A 16,032-nucleotide genomic window follows, 5' to 3' on the forward strand; every position below is an offset into this window, starting at 1 on the left:
AAAAATATTTGGTCTTGAATTACAAAATGAACATAATTGTAAGGTCTTCCACACCAGCCTGTGAGTGACGTCTGTGGTCAAGTCCAAAACCCACTAATAAACTTCTGCTGAGGTAACAAGACGCATTTCTACATCAGGAAATCTGAGTTTATCAGACCTTATGATATTTTCATTTAGTAAGATTATTATCCACATTAAAAAATTATGCAAATTCAACTGAACTCTGAAGAAACAATATACTACACCTAAATGTTTTAATTTGAGGGAATTAGCAGAGCAAAATACCCCACGTTCAGGTGAAGTTTTGTGAAAAAATGTCTGGATAATAACCATTACTAATGAAATACCTGTACCCCTTTGTATAAGAAAATTCAAGTCAATTTTGGACCTGACAGCTGTCTACACCTATGATTTTGTTTGCTGCTCTACAACTTGTTTGGCTGTGTGTTATTCATCATTTGCCAATTATGCTATTTAATTTTTTGCTGTGATCCAGCCAATAATGATTTTTTTTTAAATATATTTTATATTGCTTTTCAAAAGTGCCAGATTTTTTAGGTTCAGATGTATAATTATAAGTTTTCAAAATATATATTATGTAAATGAGAGAAGTACAGTACTTCTGTATTTTGTAAATTATATTTTGTGTATGTGTGAACAATTTGTATACAGTATACAGTCAAAAGGCATACGAGTCTCATCAATATATTATGGTGCTCTTTTTACTTTTTTAAGTATTAAATATTGCTTATTGTAATGTTGCAAGTACGTATTGTATACTAGATGTAAAACTAAACTAAGCTATTTTGGCAACTACTTTTGTGTAATGGTGATTGTTACAGTAGCAGTTTTTCTTGCAAGTACCGTACATAATTACAATGATGGCCTAGTAAAATCTTTACCACATTGTGTGTACAGTATTTTGAATGGTTCTTTGGCTTCATTGCTGTTTTTTTTTATATACCGTACCCCTGTATGTTGCAAAATAATGACCTTTAGTAAATATGGCTGTACCAAAATTATCCAATTCCCTTGTGGGTAATCCCCATACTGTATTGATGTTGTAAATCCAGGTATGTGTGTTTTTGTAGTACTGTATGTACTGTATAAGGTATTTTAAAAATATATGTATATTTTTGTTGCTTTTGTAAGGATAAATATAAGTATAGTACATAAGAAAAAATTTCACATCCTTTAAAATTCAGTATTACATAAAAAATGAATAAAAATTTACAACTTGTTGCAAATATTTACATGAATTTTTTGTTAAGTGAGAAGCAAAACCACTCAGTTGGAATAGAAACATGATATCTCTAAGAAACTCCTGGCCCCTCCTAATCATATTACAGTATTAAAATTATTAACATAATGAAAGAAGACAGCTGCACAACATCTCACCCTTTGTCTATGTTTACACTGATGAGCAAGATGATACTGTGTACAGCACAGTACGTACGTGTTTGTGGCAAGGGTAATTTGCCCGTTTACTTAATATTGAGTAATGTTTATGAGAACGTTTTACGACGGGGTTAGGGACCCAAATCCAGGTCATTAGTCGAAAATGCGAAAATAATACTGTACATAGAAAATCTAAAATGGGTGTCTCTTTTTCTTCTCAGCACCACAAAACTCTCACTTTTCTGCTTGCCAGCCATTTTAAAGTGAATTACTAACGAAAATTTGGTCAGTACACAGCGCAATCACTAATGTCGGGACTTGAAAATACGTAATATGAAAAAAATTTGGTACGACTGGGGCGGTCATATATATATGTGTGTGTGTGTGTACACAAGTAAATCACTGAAGGTGTGCGTGATCTAGGTATATGCTGATAACCACAAGGAAAGAAGAAAACTTCGTGTTTTCTTCTTTCCTTGTGGTTATATATATATATATATATATATATATATATATATATATATATATATATGCTTCATTGTCAGTTACAAATAAGGGCTATGAGAAGAGCATGGATTGTTTGCATGCATTTTGGATCTTGGCTCAGTAACTTACTGCAGTACAGTAAGTCCTCGCTAACGTCGGCCCGTCGGACTACTTTCTACGTTACTCTTGTCTGGCCGAACTAAGTTCTCTTGGCTCGGCGCGCTGCTCTCACTCGATGAAGGTCATAGTGTCCCTGCAATGAAGGAATACTGTGCCAAGGAAAACCTTAACTTCAAAATTCTTCTGATCGTTGACAATGCTCCAGCTCATCCTCCCAATCTTGACGACTTGCATGACAGTGTAAAAGTTGTATTCCTGCCTCCCAACATGACAGCACTGATACAGCCTATGGACCAAGGCGTCATCGCCGCATTCAAGATGTATTTATTTATACCATACCATGGCCCAGCTGCTCAAGGCTAAAGATGGAGAAAAGAAACCTACGATCCGAGAATATTGGCTTGGCTTCAATATTCTTCATGCAATTGACAACATTGGCAAGGCATGGGAAGAGGTTTCAGAAAGTTGCCTGAATGGTGTGTGGGGTAAATTGTGGCCCAAGTGCATCAATAAGTTTTACGGGATTCACGGACTTAGTCCCAGCTGTGAATAGGGATATCCTCAGCTTGGCTAGACACGCAGGCTTTGATGAGCTGGAATCGGAGGATATTGAGGACGTCCTGGCATCCCATACAGAAGAGCTCACCAACTTAGTAGCTCTATACATGTATACTATTTTCTATAGAAATGGCAATGATTTTCTGTATATGTAATGTATTTCATGGGGTAAAGGGAAGATGGGGAAAGTAACTCCCGTATTTTATCTAATTCTTATGGGGAAAATTGATCCGCTTAACGCTGTTTCGTATAACGTCGCATTTTCAGGAACGTAACCCCGACGTTAAGCGAGAACTTACTGTACCATATTCAGAGGCAACCACTACACCACTGGATACCAAGAAAGGCTCCATGAGTAACTGAATAAGTAGCTGTTTTTACTACAGTTGCACTATTCACAAGAAAAATGTGTTCTCTTAAGTAATTAGCATTCCAAGATGAATTATGTCACGTAGTTTCAGCGAGATTGGACAGCTCATGGTTAAGTCACAGATGACCCGTCTATAAAAAGTATAAACTATGATCAAAAATATAATGGCGAGACAGTAGAATAAGCTCATGAGAAGAGAGCAGACAGGATTCCGGAGTAAAATTTATGATTCTTCACGAACTAAAGAAACATTAAGGTTGCTTGCTTCTATATTGTAGAAAAGGTAACCTAATTATACAGACCATTAGTGAAGAGAATATAAATAATTTTCTTCATTAAATATTTATTAATTTACATTACACTGATGTATTACCAAAAACCTTACAAAGTGATGCAGTCTCAAATGTTTGTTACATCAATAAAAAATTTAAAAAAAATTCTAATCTTATATCTAAAGATTTTTGTGTTAATAAAAATGGTAAACTAAAGGGATTTTTATACAAAAGTTATCTTAAGTATCAAACATACAGCAAAAAGATAGTTGTAGGCTGATGGTTCTTTTCAATCAGCTAAAGATGGTCACTGAAGCTAACATCCTAATCCTATGATTTAAATGTATGTTAAAATAAATGGGACAACTTAAATTGGTTTGATCTTGAAGTGAAGACCAATCAAGGAGAACACAAGACACTTGAGGTCTTGTACAAGGTAGTAGAAGCATCTAAGACCATCCGGGTCCCTGTTGATAAAATATAAATCAATAAAACTTACCTCACACTTTATATAGCTCAGCCACATTACAAACACTAATAGAATTTTTATTATACGTACAGTATATGATTCTGCTGCAGTAACTTTTAACTTAATGATTTGTCATCTACATATACATGTACTGTACAGTACTGTACTAGATCACCATACTCCATACACTTCTCTGTAAAACTAGTTTGATTATTCACTAAAACTTGTAAGTTTATTAATAATCTTGAAAATCAATAAAATTTTCACAATATTTTACATGTTCTATCATAATGTACTGTACTTTGAAAACTTTTCTTCCATAAAGGAGGAATTTCACAATTTGAATTTTACAAAATATTAAAACTGTATTAATTATTTTCTTACTTTGAATTATTAACATCCACCAATGAGCCAATCTTGGAGGTTGTAAAGGAAATATGTTCATCACCAATGACGATCTCTAGCTCTTGTCGACCTACACGGTCTGGTTGAGGCCAAAGAGCATCATCTTCTTGCATTATTTCAGAATCATCAATAATTCTTTTTAGCTCTTCCATCACACACCGATGGCAGTAAGCCTGAGAAAAAATATACATGTATTAGAGGGAAACAGGCGAAGAAAATATAAAAAATATATTACAGTACAGTACCTTATTTCAAAATTGAAATTAGACTAGGGGACTTTTTTACTGCTACAAGTAAGTCTAGGTTAAAATCCAGAAAATCCCTTGACATTACCCCTTGGGACTACTCTTATTTATGACCTCCAACTACTGTTGTTAATTTAGGCAGACAGCAAATGTGTCAAAATTTGTGACACTGAAATTTTATTCAGAACAGTTTAAGGAGGCATACCTCAACCCCAATCCTGCCTGAAATCAACCTAACTCCTAACAGTAACTGGCAGATACTTAGCTGAAATTCTTAGCAGGAAAGGGTTATGAATCCATTTCATCTTGTTCATGCTGAAGCTCTGCCAGTGTTCAGTGCAGTTGCCATGAAGATTTGTGAAGTGGCATATATCAATAACACTGAGTCTGTCTTCTCAAAAATAGGTCTGAACTCCATGGTGGTGTTTGGAGCTCTGTCTCTGATGGTAGTCTGTCTTGTTCTGCCTTCTGACTGGGCAAACAGCTCTCTCCGTCGAAAAGCCCACCAACTAATGACGTCACATATGACATGTATTGTCATTCAAATTATTAAATTTACATTCTACACTGACAGACTCGGTGCTATTTTATAAAATTAGTAGGTACAATATTTATAAATAACAAAATTTATTTATTACAAATTAATTCACCAGAGTTGAAAATATATTACAAATATTAGTTACCTCATTTAAATCCAGTGAAAAAATCTCATGCCCATATATGTTGACCAGACAAATAATTAATAATAGCAATAATCCACCACAATTATTTACATTCATTACAAGTAAATTAAGAATTACCAAGTACTATATAATTTATACTGTACAGAACTCCTGTTGGCATGCTGCCAATGGAAATATTTACAAGTCATGGATTCTTGGTGGAAATATTCAAAATAATTTCCACACAATGAGTACATGTAAAGTTGTCTCATCAGCAGTAAACACCTCACCTGTCACTTAGCTACAACCTGTCACGTCAGGCCCAACCCACATTCAGTAACACCCAACTTTATGAAGTACAGTACTGTATCCTTTAGAGCAGTGGTTCTCAAACTTTTTTCCAGTTTTACCCCTATTTAAAGTCTGACAGGTTCACATTACCCCAACGTAAAATTTTACTCCTTACCTTTTATTCAATAAAGTTTATTATACAAAACACAAGTGTACAATTCTAGTCTGTCTTATACAAAAATCAATAATAGTGCTACAGTTAGTGCTGTTATAGACTTAGTCTATAGTGAGGCGAATACTTCACGAGTTGCCAAACGCGGCAAACGTAATGGTTAGAAGTGTTAAATACGAGGTTATCCCACCGTACCAACAGAAACATATTACCCCAGCCAAAATGTAGTTTTTACCCCAGTTGGAGTAATTACCCCAAGTTTGAGAACCACTGCTTTAGAGGAAGGAGAGTCGCTGAATCAGTCAGTCCAGCCATGGTTATAAAATGATATTTTAAGATCTATTATCTATTTAAAACCTTACAACTAAACTTGTGTATTAAACAGCAGTTTGATACAGAGCAGAGGTGCACATAAGTACTGTACAATGGACCCTTGCCATTTGCAAGTTTGCAATTTGCGATTTCAACGATTCGGGGTAAGCAGATGGCGGCTGGCTTGCAAGCCTTTCCCTGCAGCACGATTCAACCCACGCAGCACCTTATGTTGTACTCTCAAATCTTTAGTGCTTCTGTGTGAAATGGCCCCTAAAGGACTGCCTGGTGTCAGTGCTAGTGGAGTGAAATGTAAAAGGCAGAAGTCAGTGATGACCCTGACAAAGAAAGTTTTATTATAAGATAAGTTAAAGGAGGGGATGAGTGCTGCCGTCAGTTGTTTGGTATAGGTATACAGTAGTGCATTAAGGTAGTATAAGTTGCTATTCGCGGTTTTGCCAATTAGCGCCATTTCATGGAATCTATCCTTCGCGAATGGCAAGTGTCTACTGTACTGCACTCCAAAAGCTAACATGTCAATTCAAGCCAATTTGAAAGATAACTAATACACTGTATATTAGCCCTCTTGCACATTGATGTGAATTGCATTTGGATTTTTTTTTCATGATAATTGTGTAAATTTTTTGTGCATCATACAGTAGACTGCATCATCTTGCGAGGGAAACTTCCAGAAAGTACCAAAATGTGGGTGAAGTTTCGCTGTCCATCAGTCTCCTGTCAGCCGTGCTGGTAGGTCACGTTTGTCCCTTTATCTCCTCTCCCATCCTCTTCACAATTGCAGGGTAATCGTCTCAAAATTCAGGGCCACCATTGGGAAGATCATAAAATTATGCTCATAACTATGATATACCTTGATAGCTTTGTGAGAAAATATCCTAGATGCTGGGAAAACAAATACTTTTTTCTTTATTTGGAATGAAAAAAACAGTCTTATTCTAGTCTGAACTTTTCTACTTATGTTAAAGCCAAAACAATAACAAAGCCAGTGATGTATAAATCATGCCCCCCCCCCCCCAAAATCTTGTGGGATAAATTGGCTGCAGAACTAAGATGACCAGAGCTCACGTGAGTGGTCCAATATCACTCTAGTTGTCATCTCTGAAACTTAAAAACTTCTTTTGTGCAAGAAAGTGTTAACACAAAAAAACTTACACACTTTTAGTCTTTAAGAAGTCACTCACTTTGTGTTCAGTCTATAATGTATTGCATTTTCTCCAACCCCTCTCCCAACAAGGGTTACATTACTGCCTTTAAGGAACAGCAGCATATGTTGAAGTTGGGCAATCATGAAACTGAAGCTCTTATTTCCTTCAGACTAATGTCAGCTCTGATTGAATTACACCAAGTCACAGCCCCAGTACACACGATCTGGTGTCAAGGGATGATCAAGACCAGGATATAAAGAGAGCTACTACATATATTAAATTGTACAGACAACAAACACTTACCTCTTTACGAATCATGACATCATTCTTGTAATTTGAATTGTTTGCATATCGAAGCTTCCCTGGAAAGAGAAAATACAAGGATTATAATCATGGGTAAACACAGAAATAGCATCAACAAGCTGCTTGGGAGTATGTCTGGCTACTGTCTAATTAATCTATTAACTATGATGTAAAGTGTTGTGTTGTTGGTGACCGTAGCTTGCACTCTTGAACTAATACATCTCATCCATCTACTCTATGCAGTACTGCAGGCAAGGGCAACCTTTCCTCAGTCATGGGCCGCATTACGATTTAGGTATTTTTCTGTGGGCCAACCCACCAAAATTTATATCCTACATAACCCAAAAGTAATGTTAATTTTGTATTAGCACAGACAGTGAACCAGTTTATCTTCACGTCCACCTTACGATACTTTCAATTTACAATCACATTTTTTTTCCCCATTTATGAAACAAATCCACCATAATATATATTCATTTAAGTAATGTGTTAATGTTTCTTGACATTTAGCAAAACATGAGTGAAACAGTCTGAAAAAGTTGATTTTTCCTTCAGCTACAGCTATGCCTGAGGAACTTCTGTACAATGAAACAACCTATGGGCACACACATTACACACACACACACATATATATATACCCATGAGATCTAATCGGACACAAATAGATAAACAGATAGCTAAGCATGAAAGGTATGCAGGATGAGGTACTATGGAGAGACAGCCTGTCACCAAGGAAGAGACCTTTACCTCTGACCCATGAGACCACCACTTGTGACCCCACTTGGACTTACCCTACCTTAGTTAATTCCCAAGTATTGCCAAGTAAAATTGTGAGTACAAGACCCAGGGTGGGGTCAGTGCATCTTTGGTTGACTGTACATGTCAAGGTCATTACTAATGTCTGCAAAACCTCATATAGTACAATACATATACAGTACAGTATACTGTACTGCACTCATTAACAAAAATAAATTATATATATATATATATATATATATATATATATATATATATATATATATATATATATATATATATATATATATATATATATATATATATATATATATATATATATATATATATATATATATATATATATATATATATATATATATATATATATATATATATATATATATATATATATATATATATATATATATATATATATATATATACTGTACATATAAAATGGTCAAACTTCCTTTTTCAGTTTACAGTATCTCAAGAATAATGAACTCAGATTAAGTTTTTATTACTTTTTGAAGAATTTACACAAGAATGGGTACGAACTGTCCCGTAAATTGGGTACCGGGTACAAGTTATCTCGTAACTGGGTGCTAGTTGACATGTTCTCATGGGTAAGATTTGCTGGGGAACGAGTTGTCCAGCACCCGTTGGCAAGTACTGTACTGGCTCCAGAATGTATCTCAACACTCCAAAAAAAATTGGCCTGAAAGTTTTCCGAACTTATGGGTTCTTCAACCTTAAATTGCTGGTTCAGAAATACAACAGTTATCAAGTATTACCAAGATATTTGGTCATCCGGGGAATCTTAGGAGCTTAGGTTATGTTTGATATAGTTCCCAGGTTCAGTGGCTTCACTAGGTTAAGTTAAGTTAGGTTGGTTGGTTAAGTTAAGTTAAGTTAGATTAGATTAGGTTAGGGTAGGTTAGATAATATCAAAATCATTCAAAACTTGTCAAAAACCGTCGGAAAAACACGGGGATGACCAAAACTATAATTTTACCATTTTTTTAATCTTGTATTAATCATCATTCATAACCTCATTAACATAGTCATGAGTCATGACACTAGTTAGGTTTACTTTTACTTTAGCTTTTATCTTCTTCACCACTGACAGGCTCGTTATCCGCTTGGGCGATCGGTCACGTCTCTGTTACGCACTGTTGGCAAGTACTGGGCATGCACCGGCTCCTGAATGTACCTGAACCCGCTCCAGTGTTGGTCAAGTCTTGTCTTGAAAGAGCTCACACTCGGTGCCGTCACAACACTCTCTGGTAGATTGTTCCAAGAGTTCACAATTCTCACTCCGAAAAAGTTTGCCCTCACAGATTTCTGGACCGGCGGCTTCTTCACTCCTAAGCTGTGACCCCTTGTGGGGCGAGTGTCCACCACCTCCACGTAAGGACACTTGAGATACTTATACACCTCAACTAGGTCGCCCCTTGCCCGTCTGTAGTATAAGCTAGGCAAGTTTGGAATGAAAGGTAGATCAAATTGACCCAGACTTTTGAAATCACACATCATTGTATGTGAGGTCATTACTCAAGTTGCCCAATTCCAGAATCCTGCAAGATTCTCAAAAAGTAAACCATACCCTGCAAGATTTTGCTACACTGCACGTTAGCATTTCCCGGACCTTCAAAAACTTTCTACAGGTTTTACAAGCTACTGCATTAATACATTAGTGGCTATAAATAAAGTACATTACATCTTGATTGGTACATATAGAATGCTTCAAACACATCATTTTTATACTACAACTGTTAACCTAGTTTCTTTCCATACAAATTGTGCAGCAATTTGAAAGTAGAATGTACTAAACATGAGCTAGAATGCTGTCAGTCCTCAAAAGTTATTCATCAATTAAAAACACAAGGTTAACTCACCATCCGGTCTAAATTCAAACTCAAGGAACTCGTGGCCAAATTTTCCCTTGTGGCCGACATAATAACGAATGTAAAAGTCGCTGGATGACATGACGCCGCCTCACCTCCTCAGCGTCCCACAACACTGATCTCTAACAGTCAAGAGTCATCACATGTGTTTCTCTACAACATTTACTCTCCATAATATTACTAATACTACTCTATTAATTCAGCAAAGTTTCCATACAGGTTTTAAAACTGGAGAGACACGTATATAAACTATGTAAGTATACAGTTGAGCATTATTATAAAAACAAATGGTAAATTTTATCCTCTTCCAGATTGCGTTTACTTTTATCATTTTCAACACTGATACAGAACGATTTACCTTCATTTAGTAAGTATAAGACATATATTCTGGTCATTAGTCTTCAACCAATCTGTAAATTAGAGCAATGAATTTATTATATTAACGTTCCTTATTTTCACCTTTGGAAGAGAAAATCAAACACCTCCAAACCATTGATCATGTAAAGTGGAATTTGGAGATAAATTGCTGGGCTGATATAAGAGACTGTACTCGTTACTTATGGTAAAAAATAATAATAACTGGTGCCTGCATGTTGCCTTTATTGTTTGTTACAAGTGAAACTGGTTTAGCTGTATGATACTGATTGGTTAGTATAATGTTACTGCCCTTCAACAACGAAGGTCAATAAGAACGTCGGAGTTATTAGTTATTATAATTCTGTGAAAATGTAAATGATTATTAGTTTATACAATTGGTATTTACGTATAGGGTAGGATATTTTTTCATCAAAGATTTGCCTTCATTAAGAAACTGAAAAATAAACAAAAGTTAAACGCCTCATCGATAAAATGTGAATAACTCATAATTGTTAATAATTTATATATTTACTTGCCACAATGGAAATACGGTATATTATTGAAGTATGAAGCAAAATTACACACACACACACACACAAGCACTAATAAAGCTCTACTTGTTACTTAAGTCCGTTTTCGCACTTCAGAATTTTCAGGTGCAGGGACTGATATCTGGCTTCATTGTTACATTCAATCACTAGATAATATTTCTAAAACAGAGAAGCCTGCAATTATGTTTCGAACAAAGAAAACAGATTTTCCTGCTCGGCCGCAACCACCAAGCTGGGAACAGATGGAAGAGGACCTAAAGGCTGCCACAGAATCTGACATAATTTTCACACTTTCTGCAGGTAAGGCAGGTAAATGACACACGTTAATAACCCTGTGTGTAGTTTCCTTGCAGCAATATGCGGTAAATATTCGTCCATTGGCTGTCCTCAGGTTTTAGTATGAGAATAGGTTTTTTCTGTATTTTTTGCAGTTTTACTCAGATCTGACCTTCATTTCTTGTGCAAGTTAGTATTTTTTTGCAAGAAAAAAAAAGAACATTTTAAAAGAAACCGGTAATTTCCACGAAAATGTGGGTCAGATTTGAGTAAAACACAAAAAAACTAAAAAAACTATTCTCATACCAAAGGAACCAACCTACCTAACCTAACCTACAAGGACGAGGCAAGTGACTACGTGAGGATTATAGCCTCGGGTAAATAGGTGGCAACTTGCAGACAGCCAATTGATGAATATTAATCCATAAACACTTGATCTTGGGGGTTGCAAGTAAATACACTTGTACCATTTTATTTCTTGTTATTTTACTTTTACTTTTATCCTCTTCACCACTGATCGGCTCGTTAGCTGCTTGGGCGATTGGTCACGTCTCTGTTACGCACTGTTGGCAAGTCCTGGGCATGCACCGGCTCCTGAATGTACCTGAACCTGCTCCAGTGTTGGTCAAGTCTTGTCTTGAAAGAGCTCACACTCGGTGCCGTCACAACACTCTCTGGTAGATTGTTCAAAGAGTTTACAACTCTCACTCCGAAAAAGTTTGCCCTCACAGTTTTCTGGACCTGCAGCTTCTTCAATCTTGAGCTGTGACCCCTTGTGGGGCGAGCGTCCGACAGCTCCAAGTAAGGACACTCGACTGAGTAGTGCCTCTTGAGATGCTTATACACCTTTATTAGGTCACCCCTTGCCCGTCTGTAGTATAAGCTAGGCAAGTTCAGGCGCTCCAATCTCTCAGGGTAGCTGAGGTGCGGAAGGGCAGGCACCAGTCTGGTGGCCCTCCTTTGAACATTTTCAACCAATTGACAGTCCCTAGCATATCTCGGGGACCAAACAGGGTGACAGTACTCCAGATGGGGAAGCACTTCACTCTTGAAGATCGTTACGAGGGGCGGACCGTCTAGATATCTGAACGACCTTATAAGACCCAATAATTTATTTGCTTGATTTACCTTCTTCTCGCAATGGCCTGAGAACTTCAGCTCATTGTCAACTTACACACCTAGGTCCTTCTCACATTATCTCAAATACATATAGTGCAGTTTCTTGATCCCTTTGGTACATATGATACGCCTCCTTACCGTTGGTACGCCCCAGGTGCATCCTCTTACACTTCGTGACATTGAATCTCAGCAGCCATTTCTTCGACCATTCTTGGAGCCCACAGAGGTCTTTCTGCAGCTCTTCACAGTCCGCTTGGTTCTTGATTTCCCTAAATAACTTGGCGTCATTGGCAAACATTTGTATGGAGTGTATAATGTCAGGCATGTCATTTATGAAACAAACGAACAATCAGCGGGCTCAATACACTGCCCTGTGGTACCCCGCTTTTGACAGGTACGGATGATGATTTCGTGCCATTAATCACCACACACTGCTTGCACTCATGTAGAAAGTCTTCTATCCTCGCTAGGACATTTCCTCGAATTCCGTATCCTTCCAGTTTGATTTTCAGCCTTTCGTGGGGTACACTGTCAAAAGCCTTGGCAAAATCTAGGTAAATATTGTCGATATTACCACCCCGATCCAGAATATGGGTCCAAATATCCAATACCATGAGCAATTGTGTTAAGCGGGAGCACCCCGGCATAAAACCGTGTTGGCAATCCTTTACAAGGTTGTTTCGTAGATGTTCCATTGCAGCATCTCTGATAATACTCTCAAGTACTTTACATATTATGCTGGTCAGGCTCACCGGTTTATAGTTGTTCGTGGAGTGAAGATCGCCCTTCTTGAAGATAAGACTCCCTTGGTTATTTTACAACAGCCACCTTAAGCCAACAGTTTTTATGGTATTGCTTATAGAACATTTGTTACGGCTATTGAATGTGTTTAAAAGTTAATAAATCCAATAAAAATTTGGTAATATTTTAAGGTGATTGTGTCCCTCAACTAGGTACCTGAGGAAATTTTGCTGTGGATGATGCATTTTAGCCTCATGAAAAGTAGGGAACTATTTTTTTTTTCACAAGTTTCTTCCATCCCAAACACACACAGCTGCTCACTCAACTATAGCTACTGCTGTGTCTTGTGATTTCATACATAAAATGTAACAGAAGCTGGATGGAAAAGACATAAAAATATTAAAACAAAAATTTCTTTCCATTTCTGGCTAATGGTGTGGTTTAAGTTATTTTGAATTTATTATAATTTGCTAAATTTTCATTTCAGTACACTATCTGGTTTGGTTTATAAAATACAAATACATTGGCAGAACAAGGACAAAATTCACTTTATATTTAAATTGTTTGATTTTAACAAGAATGAACCACTGAGTGTTGTCTACATTACTCAAGTTTGACAGCGATTTGTTCCTGTTAAAATCAGTATTAGTTCATCATCATTTTATGCACATTTTCCATTTTTGCAGGAGTTAGCCATTAATGTACAGAACTGTATTACCTAATGACTTCTCCAAGTTGCAGTCTCGTTTGTTTGCTTGTTAAACGTTTTCCTTTATTGAGGCTGTACAGTATCTTGCTTATACTGTACAGTATATTTAAAGCCATACTTTCTTTCCTCCACTACCATATTTAGATTTTCATTATTAAAACATGCCACCTAAATTATATCACTGGTATCCAGTTTGAATTGAAAAATAAAATCTTTGGAAATTAGAATGAATTTAGCTTTAAGCCTTTTACCAAATTTCATTGCCATGGCCTGGGATAATACTGTGTGCATGGTTATAAAGTGAATATTGTACCCGTTTTCCTTTTTTTTTATGCGGGAAGCAAAGTCCGATTAGGGTGGAGGCTGCACAACATGTTCTACAATACCTTCTTTCTTACTTCTTTATTTTTTATATCTGGCTTGAGTCTTGGGTCTGCTGTGGATTAGTATCACGTTATATAAATGGGGGATTTGGCGAGGCACAGGATTGGTCTGGGGGTGGACACTGCCCGCCCCCCCTCCCCATATGGCTGGCTAATTTTAATACAAGTTCCCCAAGTTAACATCTAACAAATGTAGGATAATATTATTTTTAAAGCTGTTAGCAGCTAACAAATTATCAATACTGTATATGGGTATGTAACACATGTATCAGATGATGGTCGAATTAGTCTATGAGGAAACTTAAACAGAAAACTGTACATGATAAATTATTTGTTTTGATTTCAGGAGGAAAAAATACAACTGACCAGCCAGAGAAAAGTGCCACCGGTAGCGATGCAGAAACTCTCAAAGATTATATGGACGATGAGGAACTTTTCCAACAAGCTGTAGAATTTGTGGAAAAAAATGACAAATTGTTGAATAACATTCATCGTTTAACTGATGAAAGAGAAGAACTACAACAAGTTAGCAATAACCTGAAATTGACTTTGGAAAATGTGAAAAAACAAGCATTAGTTGCAATTGATAGATACTGATACAGTATTTATATTTTGTTTTAATATGCTACTTTATTTCATAGATGTTCTGCAGAGTTAAACTGTAATATTGTACTGTGTGTATACTTCACTGTATACAGTATCCATCAAGACTTTAGCTATTGTTAGCTCAAACATATTAGTTATATAATATGTAATTGATCCTTAAAACAGAAATAAATGTTTTTCAGTCATTAAAGCTGAGGTACTTAAGCATATCTTGCAAATAATCCTCATTGTCAGTAAACAATAAAAGTTTAAATTTCCTTGTTGATTACTTTCCAAACTTTTTAATGCAGTTTCATCTTACACAGTTACAGTGCTTCATAGTAAACTTAGCTTGTGTATCTTTGGTAAATGATTGTATATAAACAAGAGATACAGGTAATTATAATTATTTAATCATACAAGTACAGTATATAAATCCAAAATGCCATGGAGCAAATGGCAGTTAACTAACAGTATGATGTACCCCACCTAACAATGATGCCAAGCCGATTATACTGTACTGTAGTTATGTCTTTCCTCTGTATATTAATGAGACTAGTTTAACCTTCATGCAAATGCTACCCATAATACTTGTGCAGTATAGTCTCGGTTTACGCGGTCAATTAAACCCGTGGAGGTCCGCGTAAAACGAGAAACGCGTAAACGAAATAACAGAACATATGACATAACTGAAATAGAGACTGAGCTGACTCCCAAACTCCACTTTTTCCGACACAATACGTACCTTGTAAAAATAACATCATAATTTTATGATGGTATTGACACACACATAATATCTAAATAAAAAACTACACTACTGTACAAATAAAGGTGTTTAACACTTACAGTACGTTAGTAGAAGAGATGGGTCGGCAAATGGGAATGGCAGCTGGTTCCGAGGCAGAGGGCAGATTAGTTGCCCTCTGGTGAATCACTATCACTATTCACAAAGATTTGCAGGGCCTCCCTGACAAACTCCTCAAAGTCCATATCGTCACTGTCACTATCACTGACTTGGGCTGGCTGTGGTTGTGGTGGGTTGCGGGCGAGACAGCATTGATGTTGTCGTGATACATCTGGACATACGGCTCCATAATTTTCGACAGAAGGTTATTAGACACTTCATGCCGATGCTTGACTGCATCTTTGTCAAGGATGAGATTGATTTTCTCCCCCAACTCGATGACTTCCTTCACATAATCATGGCTTGGTCCAGGTTCAAGGTTTTTCTTGGGTGGTGGGGGTCCAGCGGAAGCCATTGTGAGGGGAATAGCGAGCACAAGAGAGAACTGTATACGCGGAGAACTGAGAACAATGAGAGTGGCCCGGCTAGGTCAGCGACTCCTTCCCTCTGGTAGCATGGCTCGTCATGTTACATTAAACCAATCACAGCTAGCGGCGGAGGGAGGTAAGGATGCATGACCCAATCACAGTCCG

General features: G+C 36.7%; 2 protein-coding genes across 2 annotated transcripts; one reads left to right on the plus strand and one right to left on the minus strand.

The window, feature by feature from the left end:
- Positions 1-3,258: 3,258 nt before the first annotated feature.
- On the minus strand, positions 3,259-10,072 carry LOC121872284 (protein mago nashi homolog). Its single transcript, XM_042374966.1, has 4 exons — positions 9,866-10,072; positions 7,230-7,288; positions 4,058-4,251; positions 3,259-3,671 (listed from the first exon to the last, which is right to left on the minus strand). The coding sequence occupies exons 1-4, from the start codon at positions 9,954-9,956 to the stop codon at positions 3,572-3,574; spliced, it is 444 nt and encodes a 147-aa protein (XP_042230900.1). The 5' UTR covers positions 9,957-10,072; the 3' UTR covers positions 3,259-3,571.
- Positions 10,073-10,182: 110 nt separating this feature from the next.
- LOC121872285 (UPF0449 protein C19orf25 homolog) lies at positions 10,183-14,873 on the plus strand. The gene is made up of 3 exons (XM_042374967.1): positions 10,183-10,241; positions 10,951-11,091; positions 14,357-14,873. The coding sequence occupies exons 2-3, from the start codon at positions 10,965-10,967 to the stop codon at positions 14,605-14,607; spliced, it is 378 nt and encodes a 125-aa protein (XP_042230901.1). The 5' UTR covers positions 10,183-10,241; positions 10,951-10,964; the 3' UTR covers positions 14,608-14,873.
- The last annotated feature ends 1,159 nt before the right edge of the window (positions 14,874-16,032 follow it).

This window comes from Homarus americanus, unplaced genomic scaffold (assembly GCF_018991925.1).
Source record: "Homarus americanus isolate GMGI-L3 unplaced genomic scaffold, GMGI_Hamer_2.0 scaffold5589, whole genome shotgun sequence".
Lineage (NCBI taxonomy): Eukaryota > Metazoa > Arthropoda > Malacostraca > Decapoda > Nephropidae > Homarus > Homarus americanus.